We start from the raw sequence: 24,848 nt of genomic DNA on the forward strand, positions 1-24,848 counted from the left end.
TGAGAACCACTGTGTTAGGATGATACAAAGAATCTTTTTTTAAATTTCAACACATTTTAATAATTACAATAAAATTGTAGGCCTTTCAAATATTACATTTTTCTTTATTTTTTATCCTTTACAGTCTACGCACTTGTTTTCATCTATGAATATATATATCTATAGATCTATCTATCTATCTGTCTGTCTATCTGTCTGTCTATCTGTCTGTCTATCTGTCTATCTATCTGTCTATCTATCTGTCTGTCTATCTGTCTGTCTATCTGTCTATCTATCTGTCTATCTATCTGTCTATCTATCTGTCTATCTATCTGTCTGTCTATCTGTCTGTCTATCTGTCTGTCTATCTGTCTGTCTATCTATCTGTCTGTCTATCTATCTATCTATCTATCTGTCTATCTATCTGTCTATCTATCTGTCTATCTATCTGTCTATCTATCTGTCTATCTATCTGTCTGTCTGTCTATCTGTCTGTCTATCTATCTATCTGTCTGTCTATCTATCTGTCTATCTATCTATCTGTCTATCTAGATAAGATAAAGAGAGAGAGAGGGAGGGAGAGAGGGGGGGGGGGGAGAGAGAGAGAGAGAGAGCACAACTGGTCTTTCCCTGCTCATACTGCCTTGCAAATCATGTGAATAAAAAAAGCCCAGGTTTTCTTAATCCAACCAAATAGGCTTCATACTGTTAATTCAAAAGACAAAACAGATTTTGCCAGTGCATAACAGCTCAATACATTTGAAAACATATACAGAAACAAGATTACCAGCCAAGATAGAAATTCTGAGATTTCAACAGCCTTGCTGCCAGCTCAGCGACAACCTTTTCCTGCTGCATTTTATACAACACGGTCTTCCATCAAGAATGCTCTACTATGCTCAGCCTTTCCATCAAGCTCAGACATTCAAAGAAGCCGTACTACTGCTTCCATGACAGCAAAGTGATCAACTAATGGAGGACCGGCAGACGATTGCAAGGTCCCCTTACTCTATACAGATATCCTCTTTCATTCATTGAAGGCTTCCATTAATGGTGGAGCTGGGCAGAAAGGGCAGGCATAGTTGAAATCTCTTGATGAAAGTCTGTAACAGCCCCTTAGTTCTTTTAACCCCTGCCGCACTGGAAGATTACAGTGGCGGGGGCACATGAACAGAGGAAGATTTCACACAACAGAAGAGGCATCAGCACAAGGGACATGCACTACGGACTTGTAAGTTATGTCCTTGTGCTGATTTTTATGTTTTTTTCATTATGGTTGTACTTGAGCTTGTATATTTGACTAGAGTTTAGCTTTAATTTACAAGACGTTGAATGGACAATACATAAGACAATAGCAGAGTTGCTATATTTGTTGGGCAGCATTAACAGTTCCGCTCCTGCTCTTCTCAGGTACTCCACCTGGACTACTGGCTCCTTCCACCCTCCAAGTGCCCACCATAGAAAGCCACTTGCTAGAGGGGGCACACTTGCAGGCTTATTCCTGAGTCGGCTGTGTGCATCCATACAAACAGAATGTGAGTCGGCCCCGCCCCGCTACATCCTCACTAGCTGTTATTGACAGCAATGGTAGTCAGTGGCACCTGCTGTTGTGTCTGAGCCAATGAGGAGGGAGAGAGCCAGGAATGCCACTGCTTTCATGCACATTACTGGATAAAGATTGGGCTCAGGTAAGTATAAGGGGGGGGGGGGGGCTGCATACTGAAGCTTTTTCACCTTAAAAGGGTCACTATAGGAATATTGTTTTCTTTAAAATAACAAACATGTTATACTTACCTCCACTGTGCAGTTCGTTTTGCACAGAGTGGCCCCGATCCACATCTTTGGGGGTCCCTCAGCGGCTGTCTCTGGTCCTCCCCGCAAGAACTCACCACATTAATGCGAGAGAGCTTGCATGGTGGTGAGTCCTTGCGGCCGCGCTCCCGTGATACAGCGAGCGGTCATAGCCACTCACTGTATCACTCGGCCCGGCCCCTCGGCGCGCCACGTCACTGGATGCGATTGACAGCAGTGCCAGCCAATGGCTGTGCTGCTCTCAATCCATCCACTCTAGCCAATCAGCGGCCAGGCTGAGCGGCGAAGAGGATCTCAGGACCGAGCGTGGGACTTTCGAGGGGTTGGGTAAGTAAAACGGGGGCTCGGGGGGCCGGCATATTCAGATGTTTTTTCACCTTAATGCATAGATTGCATTAAGGTGAATTTTGTTTTCCGTTTACAACTCCTTTAATGCAGAGAATGCAAATGGTAAAAAACCTTTAGCCTTTAAAACCACTTTAAAGTGATTTCCTTTGGATGCTTAAAGCGGAGCTCCACCCAAGAATTGAAGCTCTACTTGTTTCCTGTTTTTGACAGGTACTTGTCCCCAATTCTGGGAGACCTCGCCCCAACGAGGTCCCCTGGAAGTTCTGCCCCACTCCTCTTTCCACCACCACCGGGCCATTCAGAAAACGCAGCACGCTACGTGCATGCGCAGCCAACATTGGGGGATCCCTGGACAGGTAAGTGTCATAATAATAATAAAAGTCAGCAGCTACAGTATTTGTTTTTTTGGTGGAGAGGGGGGGCTGAAGCACCACGTTAAGAGCAGGGCATAAGGGAGGACAATTTCCTAACTGAGGTGGAATGCTGAGACCACCTTGGGAAGAAAGCATGGCATTGGGTGTAAGAGAACTATTGTTATTGTGAAGTATGAAGAAATGTTTTTACAAGAAAGAAGCTGCCAGTTCAGTTAAAAAACAAGGCTGGCAGACGTGATAACCAAAGAGGCTACTTTGCATTCTAGAGGAACATCGCATCTAAGGATGCAGATCAAAGAGAACAAGTTAAGAGGAAGGATAGGGTGTTGCAAAGGGGGCCTAATATGGGAGAGTAAAGCCACAAATCTTTGAAAAAGAAAGGCTAAAGGCCGAGACCTTTAAGAGTACTTCAGGCCAATTTCTGGTCAAGACCAAAGCCAGAATGTGAGGAACAGAGTAATATCTGTGATTGAAGTACTTGTTTTCACACCAGGAAAAAATAAGGATTCCCAGGTGCGGTAATAACAAGGTAGAAATCACAGACTCAAGAACCCCCTCTAGGCTGCAATACTGCCATTAAAACCAGAAACTGAGAAGCAGTCCCTTCCTGAATCATACTAGACCACAGGCCCTCAACATGGGGTGGGTATAGGATATGCAAACAAGGCTACTCAACTATGCATAAAAACATAGGAACTGGGGTGCAGAAAAATAGCAGCAGATGCTCTGGACTGAGGAGTAAAAATTTGATATATTTGGTTGTAGAAGGAGGCAGTTTGTTCACAAAGGGCTGTAGAACGATACAATAATGAGTGTCTGTATGCAACAGTCAAGCTTCGATGGTTCCTTGGAAGTTTGGGGCTCCGTTTCTACAAATGGAGTTGGAGATTTTGTCAGGATCTATGATGTCTTTAAAGCTGAGAAATTCAGGCACATACTTAGCCATCATGCCATACAATCAGGGAGGCGTGTAATTAAGCCCAAATCTATTCTGCAAGCTGGACAAGGGCCCCAAACAGACAGCCAATGACATTAAGAACTATTTTCAGTGTAAAAAAGGAATCCTGGAAGTAATGGCTTGGCCCCCCAGAGCCCTGATCTCAACACCATTGAGTCTGTCTGGGATTACATGATGAGACAAAAGGAATTGAGGGGGGGCTACAACCGCAGAAGATCTGTGGTTACTTCTCCAAGATGTTTTGAGCAACCTACCAGCTGAGTTCCTTCAAAAACTGTGTGCAAGTGTACCTAGAAGATTATTTTCAAGGCAAGAGGTGGTCAGACCAAATATTGATTTGATTTGGATTCCTCTTCTTTTCATTTAATGTCCATGTTGTTAATTGATAAAAAAAAATAAAAAAAAAATAAACTATTAACACTTCTACTGTATTTGCTGGCATATAAGACTACCTTTTGCACTTAAAAAAAACTGTCCAAAAATCAGGGGTCGTCTTATACGCCGGGTCAGCTGCTCGGATGCCTGCTGGATGTGCGGTAATACTGTATGTAGCTTTGGCTACATACAGTATATACCGTTTAGCCAATCCCGGCGAGCGATGTATTCAAATCAATACAGAGCCTGCTCGGATTGGAGTAACAACCTCTGCCAATCTGAGCAGGCTACATATAGTAGCCTTCTCGGATTGACATTGAGAGTCATGCCGTGTACACACGATCATTTTTCTGCTTGTAAAAAACAAAGTTTTTTAAAAATGTAATTTAAAACGATCGTGTGTGGGCTACACAGCATTTTTCGGGTTCTGAAAAACGTAAAAAAAAAAATTCGAACATGCTCTATTTTTTCACAACGTTTTAAACAATGTCGTTTTTAGGGTTGTAAAAAATGGTCGTGTGTGGGCTTTAACGACGTGAAAAACCTGCGCATGCTCAGAAGCAAGTTATGAGATGGGAGAGCTCGTTAGGTAAAAATACCGTTCATAATGGAGTAAGCACATTCATCACGCTGTAACAGACAGAAAATCGTGAATCGTCTTTTACTAACACGAAATCAGCTAAAGCAGCCCAAAGGGTGGCGTCATCCGAACGGAACTTCCCCTTTATAGTGCCGTCGTACATGTTGTACGTCACCGCGCTTTGCTAGTGCATTTTTTTTAACGATCGTGTGTGGGCAAGGCCGTTTTAATGATGAAGTTGGAAAAAAAAATCGTTTTTTTTAGAGGCTGAAAAACTTTGTTTTTTACAAGCCGAAAAATGATCATGTGTACGCGGCATCAGAGAGGCGTGGGCTGATGTTACAGCCTCTGCCAATCCAAGCAGGCTTTTTATTCATTAATACAGGGCTCGACAAATCCCGGGCGCCAGGTCGCCATGGCGACTAGAAATGGGGTCCTTGCGACTTGGCTTGGAAGGGGCGCCATCTGGTGGTGAGCCGTTGGTATTGCAAGTTATTACCAACAGATGTGTAAGCTGGCGCCATCTGGTGGTGGCCGTTGGTATTACAAGTTAAGCATTACAAGTTAAACAGCAATTCTAATGTAATTTTTCACTATTTTCACTGCCATCTTCTTCCCTCTAATTAGAACCCCCAAACATTATATATATTTTTTTATCCTAACACCCTAGAGAATAAAATGGCGATCGTTGCAATACTTTCTGTCACGCCGTATTTGCGCAGCGGTCTTGCAAGCGCACTTTTTTGGGAAAAAATACACTTTTTTTTTTTATTTAAAAATAAGACAACAGTTAAGTTATCCCCATTTTTTTTAAATTATGAAAGATAATGTTACGCCGAGTAAATTGATACCCAACATGTCATGCTTCAAAATTACGTCCGCTCGTGGAATGGCGACAAACTTTTACCCTTTAAAATCTCCATAGGCGACGCTTAAAAAAATCTACAGGTTGCATGTTTTGAGTTACAGAGGAGGTCTAGGGCTAGAATTATTGCTCTCGCTCTACCAATCGCGGCGATACCTCACATGTGTGGTTTGAACACTGTTTACATATGCGGTCGCTGCCCACGTATATGTGTTCGCTTCTGCGTGCAAGCTCGTCGGGACGGGGTGCGTTTTCTGGCTCCTAACTTTTTTAGCTGGCTCCTAGATTCCAAACAAATTTGTCAACCCCTGCATTAATAGAATACATCGCTCGTCGTGATTGGCTCCAGCTCCAGAAAGAAAGAAGAAGAATATGGCTCCAGCAAAAATGATTAGGAATATGGCTCCAGAAGGAAGAAATATGAAGCGTCGGAAGCCTCGGAAGGGGGGTCGTCTTATACGGTGAGTACAGGCAAAAAATCTTAAAAACCTGTAAAATTAGGGGGTCGCCTTATACACCGGAAAATATGGTATTTATGAAAGAAATCTTAATTTAAAGCATTTTTTCCCACCTGCCTAAAACTTTTTAACAGTATTGTAGATCTAAACATAAGAATACAGTTTGGAAGCCAAGTTGGGAGCTAGTTGTCCTGATGTGATATTTATACCATTCCCCTTCTAATAAGTGACCTGTAGGTGTTAGCTACTTTGCAGTGTAAATTTTGAAATTAAAGTTTCCAAGGGCAGTAAAGTACCATATGTGAATTTAATGTGTAAATTAAGTCCCTTGAATAGGATCCTTGTCAATAATTCTGGTGTTAGAAATAAAAAGTCCTAAACCTGGCATCCATTGACCCCAGTAGCTTCCTAAATAAGAGTGTGGAACCAATCTAAAAGAAAGGAATTGAGGTGCTGACATAACAATTCCCCATTTATCCTGGGAAATAGTTTTCAAAATGGAACAGGATTGCTGATGAAGCAAATGCAGGAAGGGTCATTCAAGTCAATAGTACTATAGACCTTCTCATTTTATTCTCTTCATTTTTTTATTTTTATACTACAATAAATATGATATTGCCCTAAAGAACATCTGCAGGTAAACACAAATTCCATAATTCATTAACAAAAATCTTTAGATATTTTTTCCTCCAAGTTTTAGTGTTGGAATGTTCATAGTGTAATATCGATAAATACTTGTATCAATGCAAAGTAGTGTGCATGTATACTACTTCTAGAGCAAACCGATGCAAAGTGGTAATTGTTTAGCCACTCTGTAGCGTTAGACAACGTTAAAGAGGAAATGCAGCTTGCTCACATAATTTGTAATAAAAACATCTTTGCCATTCTGAAGCTTCTCACCAACTACTTTGCATATTATGTTATATAAACTGTAATCCTGTTCTTGCTAAATATGCTGCAGAAATCTCCCTCCACCAAGTCTGGATGCAGATATTTTAACTGTGGGCAGCTGAAGCTGCTGCCTGTTCACTTCCTGGATTTACACAGACACTTAGAGGCACACCTTTAGCACTGCAGCTCTCATTGGCCCTCTTATGACTTCTCCCCCTACCTTCCTGGCAAGCTCTCACAAGAGTGAGAGAGAGAGCTGTGCATGATGTCATACGCCTAGGCTTTTTACCAGACAAGAAACAGGAAGTGAGCTGTATAAGGTATTAAATGGCAGAAAAAAAATGTTTACTATCCAAAGTTAAAACAACAAGGGCAGAAGCTTTAATATATGGAAAGTTTAAGTTCCGCTTTAAGATCGTGAGGGGGGTTGAATCGAGATTGCGATTTGTTAACAATTAAATCGTGCAGCTCTATGCTATGGTCTTCCAAAAATACTCTGTCAGCAAATATGTGCCTGTATGAAAGCTGCACGATTAATCGTATAAAAAAAAATTGTGATCTCGATTCAACCCTCCTTTACGATCTCTATGCAGCATTTAGTGCCGGTGTTCTGACGAGAAAAGCCCACTGTCGAATAATGCCCGCCCGGTACTGCGCTTGCGCCGTACGGAGCTGCCAAAAACCTCCGAACATCAGGATTCACGATCAGCTGTAGACAGCACCTGCACACAATAGCCGACATTGTGCCACACGCTTGCGATGCTTGTGCAACTCTGCAGGGGACAGATTTCATGATGATGGCCATGTGTGAGGGGCGGATACCTACAGAAGGGGGCATATTTGATAGGCAGTGCTGTTAAGATGGGGGCGGAATTTTTCACAAAACTCAAACACATCTCCTAAAGAAATATATCTCTGCAACTCTTCCTTAACACACAGGTGTAGGAAGAATAGCAGAGATATTTTTGTTTAGGAGATATGTTTGAGTTTCGTGCCAAATTCCGCCCCATCTTAGCAGCACTGCCCATCATTACAAAATATGCCCCCTTCTGTAGGCATCCGCCCCTCACACGTGCCCATCATAAAGAAATCAGCCCCCTGCAGAGTTGCACAAGCATCGGGATTGTGTGGCACAATGTCAGCTATTGTGCGCAGGCGGCATTTCTCGACAGGACACCGGTTCACACCAGCGCGCTCTGCGAGATTGCATGTGAATTGCACCGCACTGCTTTGACAGATTTGAGTGAATAGATAACTCCTCTGCACTTACATGAATGGATCGTGTAAGGCTCGGCTCACACTTGTGCGATGCGGGAACCCTGCAAATCGGCGGAAAATGCTTATCAATTAATTGGCATGAGCGTTTCCTATTGCCCGACACCAGACCAGAGAAAAGATAAAAATTACTGCTAACGGGGGAAAACAAGAAAAAAAAAAAAGAAAAAGAAAAGAAGCATGTGTGGTCGTTCAAACATGGGGTAAACTGCATTTTTGGAGATCCTTTGATGTAAAACCTCTGCCCATTGCAATTTTGTCAGTGGGACAAAAGCAACGAAATAAAACCTGATAAAAGTTATAACCACTATAACTAAAAGTTATAACCAATGTAAGCAGTATGTGCTTTATATATGTGTTGTGCAATTAAAACTAATGAGTGGTACACAGCAAGTTCATTTTAGTTCAACCCAGCAGGCCGAACGAAGAAAAGCTTAGGAGGTCTTTGTACAGCCCTGGCTAAAATTTTTGAGAATAAACATAAATATTAATTTTCACAGAGTCTTTGTGAAGTCGTCAGTGTTTTTAGATCTTTTTTGTCAGATATTACTATGGTATACTGAAGTATAATTACAAGCATTTCATAAGTGTCACGTTTTTTTTTTTGACAATTACATAAAGTTTATGCAGAGTCAATATTTGCAGTGTTGACTCTTCTTTTTCAAGACCTCTGCAATTCACTCTGCAATGCCGTCAATCAACTTCTGCGCCACATCCTGACTGATGGCAGCCCATTCTTGCATAATCAATAGAGTTTGTCAGAATTTGTGGGGGGGTTTATTCACCCGCTTCTTGAGAATTAACCACAAGTTCTCAATGGAATTAAAGCGGAGTTCCACCCAGGAAAACAACATTTGGCCAAAAGTATTAAAAAAATAAAATAAAATAAAAGTGAAAAAAAAAAAAAAAATTATACTCACCCGAAATACCTGTTGCTATGCGGAAGTCCGTAATCTGCCTCTTCGGCACCGCGGAATGTTTTCTTCTTCTTCTTCTCCTAGTGAATGGGGCGCGCTGCTTTCTGGGAACTGTGTGTGTTCTCAGAGAGCAGCCGCCCATTCACAAGCCGGCACGAGACTCACACAGGCGTAGTAGGAAATGGGCAGTGAAGCCGTAAGGCTTCACTGCCTGTTTCCCCTAGTGTGAATGGCGGCGCGGGACCTGCATCGATCGTGGGATCGGCATCGGGGGGGGCCATCAGCGCGGGCACGTAGGACAAGGTAAGTGTCCTTAGTAAATGTCAGCAGCTACACTGTTAGTAGCTGCTGACTTTAAAAAAAATAATAATTGCGGGTGGAATCCCGCTTTAAGGTTTGAGTTTGAGTTTCGTGGCCATGGACACAAAATGTCGATATTTTGTTCCCCAAGACACTTAGTTATCACTTTTGCCTTATGGCGAGGTGCTCCATCATGCTCGAAAAGGTATTGTTTGTCACCAAACTGTTCTTGAATGGTTGGGAGAAGTTGCTCTTAGAGGATGTTTTTGTATCATTCTTTATTCATGGCCGAGTTCTTGGGAAAAATTGTGAGTGAACCCACTCCCTTGGCAGAGAAGTAACCCCACACATCAATGGTCTCAGTCCGGATGCTTTACTGTTGGCATGACACAAAACTGATGGTAGCATTCACCTTTTCTGGTAAGGCGATCCAAAGAAAATTACTTTACCCCAGTGCTCAGCAGTTCAATCCCTGTACCTTTTGCAGAATATCAGTCTGTCCCTGATGTTTTTCCTGGAGAGAAGTGGCTTCTTTGCTGCCCTTCTTGACACCAGGTCATCCTTCAAAAGTCTTCGCCTCATCCGAATACCGCGATCCCACAGATGAATCAACTGAAGGAGATGGTCCTTGCACTTGCTGGACCTTCTTGGGCACCCTGAAGCCTTCTTCACAACAATTGAACTTCTCTCTATGAAGTTCTTGATGATGCGATAAATGGTTGATTTAGGTGCAGTCTTAGTAGCCGCAATATCCTTGCCTCTGAATCAATTTTTTTGCAAAGCAATGATGACTGCATGTATTTCCTTGCTGGTAACCATGGTTAACAGAGGAAGAACAGTGATTTCAAGCACCACCCTCTTTTTAAAGCTTTCATTCTCTTGTTCTAACTCAATCAGCATTAAGACTTGTACACACTATAAGAAAATCGGGCAAACATCTTCGCCCAAAAGAATTTTCGTATAGTGTGTACACAACTTTCGATGGCCGTTTCCGAATTTTCATACAAACTCTCCTGAAGGTACAGACTCAAATTTTTCCCCGTACGGGAAAAGAACTAACAATTTTCGTTTAATGTGTACATGTACAAGAAAAATCAGAAAAGAAAGACTGCGCATGATCAGAAACAATAAACAAACAAAGCCTTTGTTGTACGAGAATATTTGTAAGAATTCTTGTAAAAAAAAAAAAAATGTTTTATCGGTTCCGATTTGCTATGAAGCATCGAGTAAACCTGTGTTAATGAGAGAATTTACGGACATGTCAGCTGGTCTTTTTGTGGCAGGACCGAAATGCAGCGGAATTTTTTTTTTCAGTGATTAAATATAAAACGCCTATATATTTTTTTTCTCATTACTGGTGTACTTTAACTTATTCCAGGCCTAGGAGATATGACCTAAAAACTTCAATAAACTTCCTAGAGCATCTCTCTTACACCCCCAACTCATATTCCTAGCTCCAGCTTTCCACTGTACTGCCTTAAAATTTCAGCTATAAAAACAGCCTTGTTTTTGTACATGTTCTAGTAATAATTAGGAAGCAATCAATGAGATATCAAAACAAAAGTTTTCAACCATTATTGCAAACTGTTTGTGTAATTAGGATAAGATTAATTTGGGTTTACTTGGGGGGAAAAAACTGCAGTGTGACATTTTCGCAGGTTTGTGATCATTAAAATTCTAATTGACATCATGCCCCCCGATGTTCAAGCAGTAAAAGCAAATGTCATCCACTGTATTCAATATATTTGTTGGTACCTGGGGATTAAGAGAGTGTATTCTTTAACAATTTTAATGTATTACTTTTTTCTGAGGTGGTCAGGACATACCAAAATTGGTCCCCCCAAAGGAAAAATCGGTAGACAGACAACAGGACCATGAGTGGCCAAGACTCACTACTGCTTGTGGCGAGAGAAGGCTGGCCTATGTAGTCAGATCCAATAAGAACTACTGTAGCTCAAATTGCTGAAAAAGTTAATTCTGGTTCCAATAGAATGGTATCAGAACACACAGTGCATCACAATTTGTTGTGTATGGGCCTGAGTAGAAGCAGACCAGTAAGGGTGCCCATGCTGACCCGTGCCCACAGCCAAAAGCACCTACAATGGACACGTGAGCATCAGACATGGACTGCAGAGCTATGAAAGAAGGTTGCCTGGTCTGATGAATGGTCTGTTAAATCTTGTGGATGGCCAAGCAAATTTTTTACTGGAGAAGAGATATCACCAGGATGCAGTATAGGAAGAAGGCAAGCCGACTGCAGCTGCACAAAGAGGCACAGGATCTGTAAGACCTCTTTCATATTGAGGCGTGGAGCCGCGGTGACGGTATAGCCGTGCTATTTGTAGCGTGGCTATACCGTCGTATTTACTGCGATATTCGGGCGCTATCGGTGAGGTTTAAACCCCCGCTAGCGGCAAAAAAGGGTTAATACTGCGGTATTACCGCGCTTTCCCATTGATTTCAATGGGAAGGCGCGGTACAGGAGCGGTGAACACACCGCTCCTATACCGCGGTAAAGATGCGGCTAGCAGGACTTTTGGAGCGCTCCTGCTAGCGCACCGCTTCAGTGTGAAAGCCTTCGGGCTTTCACATTGAACACTACAGGGCATGATTTTTGATGCGGTATAGCAGCGCTATTTTTAGCGCTGTACCGCATGAAAAACGCCTCAATGTGAAAGGGGCCCAAGAGTCCAGTCCTCCTCTCTGCTGCTGACTGCTGAAATGACAGAGGGGTTCTCTGCCGCTGCACGGAGAAGTGCAGGATCTAAAGGAGGAGTTCTGTCCATCTCTTTGCTGGTGACAGCTGAGTAAATGGGCTGTTAGAGCTGCAGGAAAAATACGAGGGCCACATGAAACGACCTGGTGGGCTGGATTCGACCTATAGCCGTGTGTTTGACACATGTGCCCTTGACTGACAATGCTGCAGTCCAAAGGTGCTCCCTGTGTTCCTTCATCCGGAGTAGGGGCACTCTAACACAAGAGGCGTGTTACTGGCCAGATCATCAGGTAAAAACAGAGGGGGAAAAAGCCTAAGAAAAGAAAACTGATGTAGCCACCACATCAAAGAACTGGTAAGCTGCAATATACCACATTTTTGGTTTTGGGTTTAATACCACTTTAAGACAACCCTGACGGTTCTTATTTTTCTCCCTAGGAACCTAGTGATGGGAGTTCCAGGCTCTGCACATCTGTTGTGCCCATTATGAGGGGCTCCCATCATCCTTTCTGGATTTTGATTTTAAGATATAAGTATTCAACAGAAATCACAGGTGAGGTGGTAGTGGGTAGGGTCACCCAAAACTTCCAGGTAGCCAGGAGCTAACCAAGTTGCATCTTAACCAGTTAAGACCCAGACCAATATGCAGGCTAAGGACCTTGCCCCTTTTTGCGATACGGCACTGCGTCGCTTTAACTGACAATTGCGCGGTCGTGCGACGTGGCTCGCAAACAAAATTTGCGTCCTTTTTTTCCCACAAATAGAGCTTTCTTTTGGTGGTATTTGATCACCTCTGCGGTTTTTATTTTTTGCTCTATAAACAAAAATATAGCGACAATTTTGAAAAAAAAACAATATTTCCTTTTTGATATAATAAATATCCCCCAAAAATATAGAAAAAAACATATTTTTTCCTCAGTTTAAGCCGATACGTATTCTTCTACCTATTTAAAAAAAAAAAATGCAATAAGCGTTTATCGATTGGTTTGCGCAAAATGTATAGCGTTTACAAAATAGGGGATAGTTTTATTGCATTTTTATTAAAAAAAAAAATTTTACTACTAATGGCGGCGATCAGCGATTTTTTTTTCGTGACCGCGACATTATGGCGGACACATCGGACAATTTTGCCACATTTGTGGGACAATTGTCATTTTCACAGCAAAAAATGCTATAAAAATGCATTGTTTACTGTGAAAATGACAATTGCAGTTTGGGAGTTAACCACTAGGGGGCACTGAAGGGGTTAAGTGTGACCGCATATGTGTTTCTAACTGTAGGGGGACGGGGCTGGACGTGTGATATCATTAATCGTGTTTCCCTATATCAGGGAACACACAATCAATGACAGCGCTACAGTGAAGCGTTCTTTACACACAGCTCTCCTCGTTCTTCAGCTCCGGGGACCGATCGCGGGACTCCAGCGGCGATCGGGTCCGCGTGTCCGGCGGCCACGGAGCTTCGGACCGGGTCATGCGCGCACCCGCAACCCACGGCTGGGCACTTAAAGAGGACGTACAGGTACGTGCTTGAGCCCAGCCGTGCCATTCTGCCGAAATATATGTGCAGGAGGCGGTCCTTAAGTGGTTAAAGGTGTAACAGTGCTGAAAGTTGAAAATTGGCCTGGACAGGAAGGGGGTGAAAGTGCCCAGTATTGAAGTGGTTAACATAACTACCTAGACTCCTCTTTTTTTTTTTTACACCTTTTGTGTAACGAGTACACTTTTTAAGTTTCAAAATAGCTTTTCCTTTCAGAAACAAAATTGTAGGAATTGGAATTGAAGGCTTGAAACATATAATCTATGACCAAATTCCCCAATTATACCATAATAAATTCTCAAACATTTCAGTTTTCAGACCTCAGGAACACCAAATTGCAATTCAATCCATCAAGAGCAAAAGCCATAAATAGCTGTGGATTAGGTTTTTGCTGCAAACTTTCTCTTGCCCTCGGTTTTGGATCAAGTATGCAAGAATTCACTGGAAGCCTTTAGGTACATGTTCATTTATTTCACAGTAAAAACAAGTGTCGTCTTGATCAAAAGGTATAGTTTAAAAAAATACAGCACAGTAATAGCAAACTATCTTCAAGCTACATACAAGGTAAAATAGGAATTTACACTGCAAGCTGAAAGGAGAATTAGAATATGCAGCATCAGAAAAATAACGGATAACAAAAAAACAATTTTACATTCTATTGCGAAATCTACATTTAAACTCTAATTTAGAGACACTTGAGACAACTCAAATCTGTTCCCTAAATGTCACACAAAGGTATATGTAGATCTTTATTATACTGCAGGCCTATTACACTCCAACAAATTGTACAATGGGTGGTTTACCTAAACCTATATGTATAAAATGTCAAAGGAACTATGATGACCCAATTCACTTATCATGGATCTGCAAAAAAATTGCACATTTACTGGAGAGGTATACCGTGTTTCCCCGAAAATAAGACGTACTCCGAAAATAAGCCGTAGCAGGAATTCGACGCAAGATCGAAATATAAGACATTCCCCCGAAAATAAGACGTAGTGATGGCGTGTCGTATGCGTAGCGGCGCGGGCGGGAAAACAAGACGTGATAGGTGTACTGTATTGGTGCGGAGCTCAGGAGCTGTAAAGAAGTCGTGCAGCCCTTCTTATCTGCTCCACGGTATCTCTAAGTGACCGGAGAGGGGTCGGCAGCCCCATAAATACGGTAAGGTCGGCTCCCCCTGTCAGGTGAAAGTGAAAGTAAAAAGTCTACTCAGTGAAGTGAGGAGAAGGACGCTCTGTACTCAGGGGAAGAAGTAAAGCTTCTCCCAAGCACTGACCAGCAACAGTCTCTCACCCCACACAAACACCAGGGGATAGTTGAATAAATGTAGATTGTTGTACCATACTGTTGTACCATACTTGCCTGTAAAAAAAAATAAGACATCCCCCGAAAATAAGCCATAGTGTGATTTCTGGAGGAAAAATAAATATAAGACAGTGTCTTATTTTCAGGGAAACACTGTAGTGACCACCCTTAATAGGGTGTTCCACACAACATTGCTAGTAGACCCTAAAACAGGGGTGCCCAACCAGTGGCCCGCAGAGCCCTCTGATGTGGCCCGTGACCTCCTGCTCTAGGATGGCTGGTTGGCAAGCCCAGATTGCAGGTTGTCGACCTGCTATCCGAGAGCATCAGTGTTGTAAATGAAGCTGGCGGTAGAGGAAGCAAGCGGTGTTTCAGAAAGTGCACCACACCTGCAGGATATAGATGTCTATGGCAAAGTGCAGCTAACCGGCGGGAAAACCATAGGTACACTGCGCTGCAAAAGACTGCAGACCAACAGTTTAAAAGCAGCCTTAGGCCCATTTCACACGATCGGTCTGACCCAATCAGACCCTCCATTCACCTCTATGGAGCGGCAGATGTAAACTGACGTTTTTCTGTTTAAACCTGCCTACCTCCAATCCGACAGTGGATCTGTCCCCTTCCACCTAATTGGATCAGAGGGCCCATAGAGTAGATTAGGCTGTGTCTACTTTGCATATGCAGACTGGACACAGACTGGTCATCTGCCCACTCCGCTCATTGTAGTCCGCGACTGGTTACTAAGTCACTTAAGTGGCCCTCGGCCTTCAAAAGGTCGGGCACCCCTGCCCTAAAACATTCTTTCTGGGGATCCTGGATGACCTGAAAGTGGAGAACTTGACTAGAGAGGCCATTACTTGGGCTCTGCTTCAGCCTTATACACTGGCAGTCCCACGACCCACCCAACCACGCTAAATGGGTAAATATATGCGTGAAATGTTTAGGCAAGCACATCTAGTTTATCAGCATAAGGAATGCCCTGGCAAATTTGAGAAAAATTATTAGCTCCTTGGCTGGACACTCTGGGCCTCAGTCCCACGGATCTCCTTGTGGATAGGATCTTATTGCGAGATTGTGTACACTTGTATATTTCTTTATTTTCTGAATGGCTTACTGTTTTATGTACAAGTGTTGTTGCCAAAAACATCTGTACTCTACAATGCGAACTGGCTGATCTGGTTTGGCTAATTTAAGCTTATCCAATTAGTTTATCTAATTAATCTTATTTTTATACTTATAATTAGAATTTTTTTTTTTATAAATTAATAATATTTTGACTGAATACATTTCTGCCAGGAAGTTAACCTGCTAACCATATTGTTTTTCCCAAGCTGAAGAATGAGAACCGCATCAGAGATAAAAAATAAAAATAGAGTTCGTAAATATATATTGTGAAAAAAAGAGAGCGGATAAGAGTGAAAGGGTGTGATTAAGGTGAAACACTGGGGGGGGGGGGGAGGTGGGGTCAATACAGAGAGCTTTACCACTTGAAGACCAGGCATTCTGACACTTTTTGTTTACAAGTAAAAAAAACATTTTTTTGCTAGAAAATTACTTAGAACCCCCAAACATTATATACATTTATCGTTTTTGGCAGAGACCCTAAAGAATAAAATGGGGGTCATTGCAATTTTTTATGTCACACAGGATTTGCACAGTGATTTTTCAAACGCTTATTAGAATTTTTTTATTTTGACACTGCCAGATAGGATGCTGCTCTCCCCGGAGAGCAGCTTAAGCCGAAAAAATTTTGGTGATAATTTATAGTTTAAACATTTGCTTGATTTTATAATTGTTAGTGTTGACAAACAGACATTTGTTTTCAACTACAGTGACAAAAAAAAATTAGGAGCAGGATGGAGTTTTTTTTTTTTCAAATGAACAAAGAGGGGAAGTTGAGAGAGCGAGAAAGAGAGGGAGAGAAAGAATGAGAGAAGAGGCAAAATGAGAGAGGGAGAGGGGGAACGAGAGAGACGATAAGCTAGAAAGAGGACGGGGGACAGAGAAACAGATAGAAGGATGAGAGCAGAGACAGAAACAGGATGTGACAGCCAGGGGCAGATCCAGGGGGGCAACAGGGCAATAATATTTTTCTAGGTTTGTATAATAAGCACATTTAAAGCCTAGTGGCAGTTCACGGAATGGTGAATATAGGATAACACTTTACGGGTTTTCTTCATAAAAATAGGGTGCTCACAAATCTGGTGTACAATTTCAAGGTTAGCGCAATCCTTTTATTGTTTAAATTTCTTAGCATTTCATTCAAGGGTGACGTGCATTTCTGATTGCAGCAAATAAATAATAAGCTACAAATCCATCATATATATTTCTTTGCGCCAGTAACATCTATATTTTATCGTATAAGTTATTTTACAAGTTGTGCCTCTCTTGTCCTCCTCTCTGTCCACTATCCTCTCTCTCTCTCGCTCTCACCAGGGGCGGATCCAGAGTCTAGTCTCGGGAGGGGCACTGCCAGAAAATTAAAAAATGTTTTTTTTGTTTTCTTTGTCTGAATTTCTCACTTCCTGTTCCTCCTCAGTAAGGTGTACAGTAAGCTGTTCTAAATGACTTTCCACCGCTCGGATGATGGTGGAAACCTTACTGAGGAGAAACAGGAAGTGATAAATTCAAACAAAGAAAAAAAACATTTAGAAGGGAAATCGAAGGAAAAGGTAAGTGAACCAACAATGCACAAGCTTAAAGGAACCTATTTGGAAAATAAAAAACAAACCTTTACAACCCCTTTAAAGCCTAATGGCAGTTCCCTGAATGGTGAATATAGGATAACACTTTACGGGTTTTCTTCATAAAAATAGGGTGCTCACAAATCTGGTGTACAGTTTCAAGGTTAGCGCAACCCATTTATTGTTTAACCACTTGAGACCCGCGCTATTGACAAAAGACATCAACAGCGCGGCTCTCAGGTGCCAACTGGACGTCTTTGGACGTCATTTAAAGTGCATTACCCGCACGTGCCTCTGGGGGGCACGCAGCGGGTAAACACTGTCCCGGCGCAACGCTGGGAAGCCGATGCGTGTACCTGGCGGCCGCGATGTCCGCCGGGTACACGCGATCGTCGGTAACACAGCAGGGACATGGAGCTCTGTGTGTAAACACAGAGCTCCACGTGCTGTCAGAGGAGACGAGACCGATCTGTGTCCCTTGTACATAGGGACACAGCATCGGTCACCTCCCCCATTCACCCCCCTCCCCCCACACAGTTAGAACACACCTAGGATACACATTTAACCCCCTAGTGTTAACCCCTTCACTGCCAGTCACATTTATACAGTAATTAGTGCATTTTTATAGCACTGATCGCTGTATAAATGTGAATGGTCCCAAATTTGTGTCAAAAGTGTCCGATACATCCGTCGCAATATCGCAGTCCCAATAAAAAAATCGCAGATCGCCGCCACTACTAGTAAAAAAAAAAAAAAAAAAAAAAAATAATTCTGTCCCCTATTTTGTAGGCGCTATAACTTTTGCGCAAACCAGTTGCTAATTGCGATTTTTTTTTTTTTTTTTACAAAAATACGTCGAAAAATACGTATCGGCCTTAACTGAGAAAAAATATATTTTTAAAAAAAAAAAAATTGGGAGATTTATTATAGCAACAAGTAAAAAATATATATATTTTTTTTAAATTGTCGCTCTTTTTTTGTTTATAGCGCAAAAAATAAAAACCGCAGAGGTGATCAAATACCACCAAAATAAAGCTCTATTTGTGGGGAAAAAGGACGTCAATTTTGTTTGGGAGCCACGTAGCACGACCGCACAAGTGCGACGCAGTGACGGAAGCTGAAATTTCGCCTGGCACGAAGGGGGTTTATGTGCCCAGTAAGCAAGTGGTTAAATTGTAAAATAACTTGTTCACAATTGGGGTATTTCTGTAGCACTCATTTTACACGGTACATGCCAGTAAGCCAAACCAAAAAGTAAAAAAATAAAATAAAAAAAAAAACAGAAAAGTAAAAAGCCGCTTACCTCACTGTTATGCCCTCGTAGATTAAAGTTGGTCCTCTGAGGTGTATTCCTGTCCCTCCGACAATGACTCAACGTAAATGTTACTCCAACAACTCCTCTTCCATTTCCAGTAGCCAGCCACCCTTCTTCATAGTAGCGTCTCCGACACACTGGCTTTTCCTTTTCACTTTTTGGAACCCTGCCCTTCCAAGAGAGGCATAATATGTTGGAATCGCTGCAAAGCACAGGCCCATGCTCCACGGATGCATGCATGCTGTCACAAAGTTTTAGATTAACACCCTCAAAGATGTAAAAAAAAAAAAAAAGATAAATAAATAATCAAAGTTCTTTAAATGTTAAAGCTGACCTTCAGTGTTTTATAAGGTCAGTTCTGACAAAGGTCCTCTTAATGCATAGTAACAGATATCCATGTACAAAATGACGATGGTGATTTGGCTTAAAAAAATGACCCAGCAGTCTGGATTCTTGCCATGAAGGTTGTGTGGTTAGTTTCCCTTTGGAAAGTCATGGTTACTGGTCGGGTTTCCTTTCTGCTTGCCTGGTTTACTTTACCAACAAGTTACTATGCAATAGTTTACACAGCCTGAGATTCCAGTTCCAGGATGAAATTAGACCTGCTCAATAAGATCACAGACATGTTCCCACAAAGGAGAGGATTGTAAAGGTTTCAAGTATTTTAAGGCTTCGTGTACATACACCGATGTCCTTCAAATGCACATCTGCTTTAACATATATCTGACATTGTGTCACATTCTGGCAGGTTCTTACAGCCAACACATATTTGCATAAAAAGCAGAAGCAAAAAGGCACATGAACTGTGCAAATTTTCCAGGCCGACTTTTTTTTCGTCTTCTCCTTCTGAACGGCTTTAAGATTTATCCAGTTGTGCAAAAAAAAAAATGTTTTTTTTTGTTTTTTTTTAATGCCTGTTACAACCCTACAGTACAGCTATTGCTAACCCTATTTTGGTTATGCAGCCAACAATTTTCTTTAAAGACGAATGATCAGAAATGCGGACCACCCATACACAACGTCCCTTCCTAGATCCGATTAACCAGTAGTGCAGAAGTAATAGCTCTCCCATGTTAGTTTGAAGCAGCTGATTTTTCTGCTAGCTAGAGTGTCCCCTATATTTTCTAAAACACTGATTATAAACCAGCACATTCATTTTCCACTGCCACTAGTGCTTTACTACTATGAATGCTAGTGCAAAAGTCTTATACTGCCAGCAAGTTTGACAAAATGTCAAAAGATACAAAAAGTTTTGGGAGGTCAATGTAGTTTAAGAAACCAAATTTCTTGTTTTAACTCAGTTTTTTGTTTGCTTGCAGCCCTTTCACTGGCCCTACAAATATATTTGATAGTTTGTAAGGATGAAGTAAGAGACATCAGGCATGCCTCTTTCCTTTCGAGAACCAGTCAACCACCAAGTTATGATTTAAATGGCATTTAAACCATCTAAGGAAGTGAGAAGAGAGCGAGTAAAAGACATGAAGGGAAAAAAAGTAAATTAATTTCACGACCCAGTTCACACAGTGCACAGTAAAGTCTATTTGTCAGCTGAATGCCCAGACTTGTCTATTTTAACGTGCTCCCTTCCACACCATCAGCACACATTAGATGCTGCTATTTACTGGCCTCTGATAGTTTGTAGCATACACGTTTGACCATTTTTTAATTATATGTTTTAGTAGTGTTTTTTTTTCCAGTTTCCTTTTCAGCTGGCTACAAACTCTTGGCATTTCACCTAAAAACAAAAAAATCCAACCAAGGGTTTGTTTCTGGTTTACTGAACGCTGGGCGGTGCATTGGCACACATTTCAGTTATTTTTTCCTGTTGGGAGTGATGAAGTGGTACAGTGATGTTAGAGATTTGCATAGCTGCCTGCAACAAAGGGCAATTTAATAAAGCAGACTTTGGCAGTGCTGTGCAGTGGAGAATTCTGAGGAGGCGTTTCGGTCCAGGTGAAATCTTGTGGTGGCCTACAAAACAAAAGCAAAAAAAAATATTATTCATTAAAATATGTCCGAAGGCGTCTAATAATACTCTTATCACTGCTGCTTTATATATGTTCCCTGGTTTACCATGAACCTGAGAAATGTCAATATAACTCACTAATAAAAGAAAATATATTGCACATAGTTTACAAAAGGAACTTCGAGTTCATAGCATCTAATTAAATGTAAGCCTGCTATGGATTCAACAACAGTCAAATGCAAGAATAAAACATGGCAAGCGCAAAACTGGCACTTAATGCCTAAGGCTGCATTCACACCTAGGCGTTTTTACGCCCGACACTGAAATACGCTGGAGGGGTGATTAACATTGTCGGCTATGGAGATGGTTCACATCTGCACGCCGAACGCCGAAACGCCTGAAGCTCAAAACAAGTCCCGGACCCTTTTTTTCAGGCGGCTTTCGGCGTTCGGCATAGCCGACAATGTTAAATCACCCCTCCGGCGTATTGTAGGCTGTAAAACGACGTGTTTTGTCGCGGCAAATCGCGTGACAAAACGCTGCAATTTGTCGCAGCAAATCGCGCTACAATACGCCACGTTCAGGTGTGAATGCAGCCTAACACAGCCAAGGCAGTTCTGGCATCAAATGAAACCACCAACCAAGCAGATGCAACGTCAGGAAATCTGCACTATGTTAGAAATATTAGCATCTTCCAATTATAAAGAACAACAATACTGAAAAAACAGTCTTTACTGGTTCAATTATACTTTCTAGCCAGATTATATGGCTGACTTAGTCAGCTGAGCCCCGACCTGGATTAGATGGCTGCCTGTATTGGAAGTGGTGGACGATGGACCACTGACCAATAAACCTCTGCATGGGGCACTGGGTGGATACCTGGTAGCCCACAGTAATTTTGGAGATATAACAACCCCTCAAACCTCCCCCCTTCTTTTTTTCAGTATGGACCAACCCAGACAGTATTTATAGATGATGGGCGTACCTTGTATCGGGGATCCTGCTGTTGTTTTTGCCTTATTTTAATGTATTAATTATCACACTAATGGCAGAAAGTGAAGAAGAACTAAAGAGTCTCTTTATGAAGGTGAAAAAGGAGAGTTTAAGAAAACTAAGATCAGAGCAACCGGTCCCATCACTCTTTGGCAAATAGAAGAAGTGACAGATTTTATGTTCCTAGGCTCCAAGATCACGGCAGACGGTGCCCGTAACCTTGAAATTAGGAGACGCTTGCTTCTTGGGAGGAAAGCAATGGCAAACCTAGACAACATTATAAAAAGCAGAGACATCACCCTACCGACAAAGTGCCGTATAGTCAAAGCTATGGTATTTCCAGTAGTAACCTATAGCTGTGAAAGTTAGACCATAAGGAAGGCTGAACACTGAAGAATTTACGCTTTTGAACTATGATGTTGGAGAAAACTCTTGAAAGTCTCTTGACTGGCAAGAAAATCAAACCAGTCAATCTTGAAGGAAATCAATTCTGAGTATTCACTGGAAAGACAGATCCTGAATACTTTGGCCACCTAATGCGAATAGAGGACTCATTGGAAAAGACCCTGATGCTAGGAAACATGGAAGGAAAGAGGAGAAGAGGATGACAGAAAACAAGATAACAAGATAGATAGATAGCATAATTGAAACCATGAACATGAAGTTAAAGGTGTTTTAAACCCTTGTGTTTTTTCACCTCAATGCATCCTATGCAATAAGGTGAAAAAACACCTTGCTGTGCCTGGCAGCCCCCCCCCCCCCTAAGCCCCCGTTTTACTTACCTGAGCCCCAAATTTCCATGGGCACGATCCAGCATCGCTTTCCCCATGTCTTGTCGGCTCTTCATTGGATAGATTGATAGCAGCGCAGCCATTGGCACCTGCTGCTGTCAATCAAATCCAATGACGTGGCTGCCGGGAGAGAGGGGGGGGTTGGGCAGAGTCATACACTTGGCAGCTATGTACGCCGAGTGTATCACTGGGGAGCACGCCCGCAAGGTAACCCCCTCGGGAGAGAGCTTCCCAGAGGGTGTTAGCTATTGGAGAAGCCGCAAGAGCCGCCGTGGGACCCCAGAAGAGGACGATCAGGGCCACTCTGTGCAAAACAAACTGCAAAGTGGGGGCAAGTACGACATGTTTGTTATTTAAAAAAAAAAATGTAATAAAAAAAACTGAACCTTTAATACCACTTTAAGCAAGCTCCGGGAGGCAGTTTAGGACAGAAAAACCTGGCATGCTATATGGTCCATGAGGTCACGAGGAGTCAGACGCAGCTAAACGACTGAACAACAATGTATTAATTGTTCCTGTGATGATGCTATTTGACGGTGAAACGTGCTGGGCGAGGCTTAACTTGTGATGTCAGCGCTTTCACTGCGTGGCTAGTACATGCTGTAATTTTCCTTTACCCCCAAGTACAGTCATGGCCAAAAATATTAGCACCCCTGCATTTGTCAGATAATGCACCACTTTGCCCAGAAAATTGTTGCAATTACAAATGTTTAGGCATTCTCAGGTTTATTTATTTTGTTTGTATTGGTAGGACACAAAAAAGTGGAGAGACAAAAAGCCAAATCTGAAACATTCCACGCAAAACTCCAAAAATGGACTGGACAAAATTATTGGAACTTTCTCAAAATTGTAAGAAGAAATTGCATTCCAAGTTTGTATCAATTAATTTGATCAATTAACAGGTGCTGATAATGTAGAAATCACACTGGTATCCAGTTGAAATGGTGAAAAATGTACTCAACCTTTCTGTTTTGTCTCTGTGTGTCACATGGAGCATGGAGAAGAGACAGAGAAGCAAAAAATTGTCTGAGGATTTGAGAACAAAAATTGTGGAAAAGCATTGACAATCTCAAGGTTACAAGTCCATCTCCAGATTGCTTAAAGGGGTTGTAAAGGTAAAAAAAAATTTCCCTAAATAGCTTCCTTTACCTTAGTGCAGTCCTCCTTCACTTACCTCATCCTTCGATTTTGCTTTTAAATGTCCTTATTTCTTCTGAGAAATCCTCACTTCCTGTTCTTCTGTCTGTAACTACACATCGTAATGCAAGGCTTTCTCCCTGGTGTGGAGAAAGCCTCTTAAGGGGGCGAGCAGGAGTGTCAGGACACCCGCTAACATACAGCTCTTTTCTCTATCTGCAAAGTAGAGAGTTTCCTGACACTCCTGCTCGCCCCCTCCCCCCTCAAGAGGATTTCTCCACACCAGGGAGAAAGCCTTGCATTACGGTGGTGAGTTACAGACAGAAGAACAGGAAGTGAGGGTTTCTCAGAAGAAATAAGGAAATTTAAAAGCAAAATCGAAGGGATGAGGTAAGTGAAGGAGGACTGCACTAAGGTAAAGGAGGCTATTTAGGGGGAAAAAAATTACCTTTACGACCCCTTTAATATTCCTGTGTCCGCTGTGTGCAACATTGTCAAGAAGTTTACAGCAGATGGCGCTGTAGGTGATCTCCCCGGACGTGGGTGAAAGAGAAAAATAGTTTGCCAAGTTTACCTGACAAAGCCAAAATCCTTTTGGGACAACGTACTGTGGACAGATGCAATAAAAATTACATCTTTTTGGTAAGCCCATCATTCTACTGTTTTCAGAAAAAGAAATGAGGCTTTTAAAGAAAAGAATACCGTACCTACAGTCAAACATGGTGTAGAGTCACAAATGTGGGTTGCTTTGTGCTTAAGGCACTGGATGTCTTGACTGTGGCATTATGAAATCTGAAGACAACCAAAGAATTCTGGGGCGCAATGTGTGTCAGAAAGTTGGATCTCCGTCAGCAGCCCTGGGTCTTACAGCATGCCAATGGCCAGAAATGGTTAAAGACAAAAGTGCTGGAGAGAACTGAACTTGCTCAAAATAAGTCTACATCTAAATCCCATAGAGCACCTGTGGAGAGATCACAAAACAGCAGTTGGGAAAAAAAATCCTTCCAATCTGAGAGACCTGGGGCAGTTGGCAAAAGAAGAAAGGTGTAAGAAACATACACGTTTTAACCGTACCTCTCACCTCTAACTTATAGATGTTATAGGATGCTGTGACAGGAGTGACTTTGGGTCGGGGGTTTGTGCAGCTCAGCTTGCCCTGGAGAGTTCTGGAGGCTCCTTGTCCAGCTCCCCGTGTCTCCCTGTGTAATAGGGGCGCAGGGTGAATGAGAACCCCAGTCTGATCTGTACTAGTCGGACTCTCTTTACA

The 24,848-nt window shown here is 42.2% G+C and overlaps 1 protein-coding gene across 1 annotated transcript in view; it reads right to left on the minus strand.

Moving 5' to 3' along the window:
* The window catches only part of TULP4 (TUB like protein 4), a 197,404-nt gene that overhangs the window by 114,566 nt on the left and 57,990 nt on the right, over positions 1-24,848 (minus strand). Inside the window, exon 2 of the mRNA XM_040350948.1 lies at positions 18,683-20,665. Within this exon, the coding sequence (XP_040206882.1) occupies positions 18,683-18,934 (252 nt within the window). The 5' untranslated portion in view covers positions 18,935-20,665. The remainder of the gene's footprint in view (positions 1-18,682; positions 20,666-24,848) is intronic.

Source organism: Rana temporaria, chromosome 4, assembly GCF_905171775.1.
Source record: "Rana temporaria chromosome 4, aRanTem1.1, whole genome shotgun sequence".
Lineage (NCBI taxonomy): Eukaryota > Metazoa > Chordata > Amphibia > Anura > Ranidae > Rana > Rana temporaria.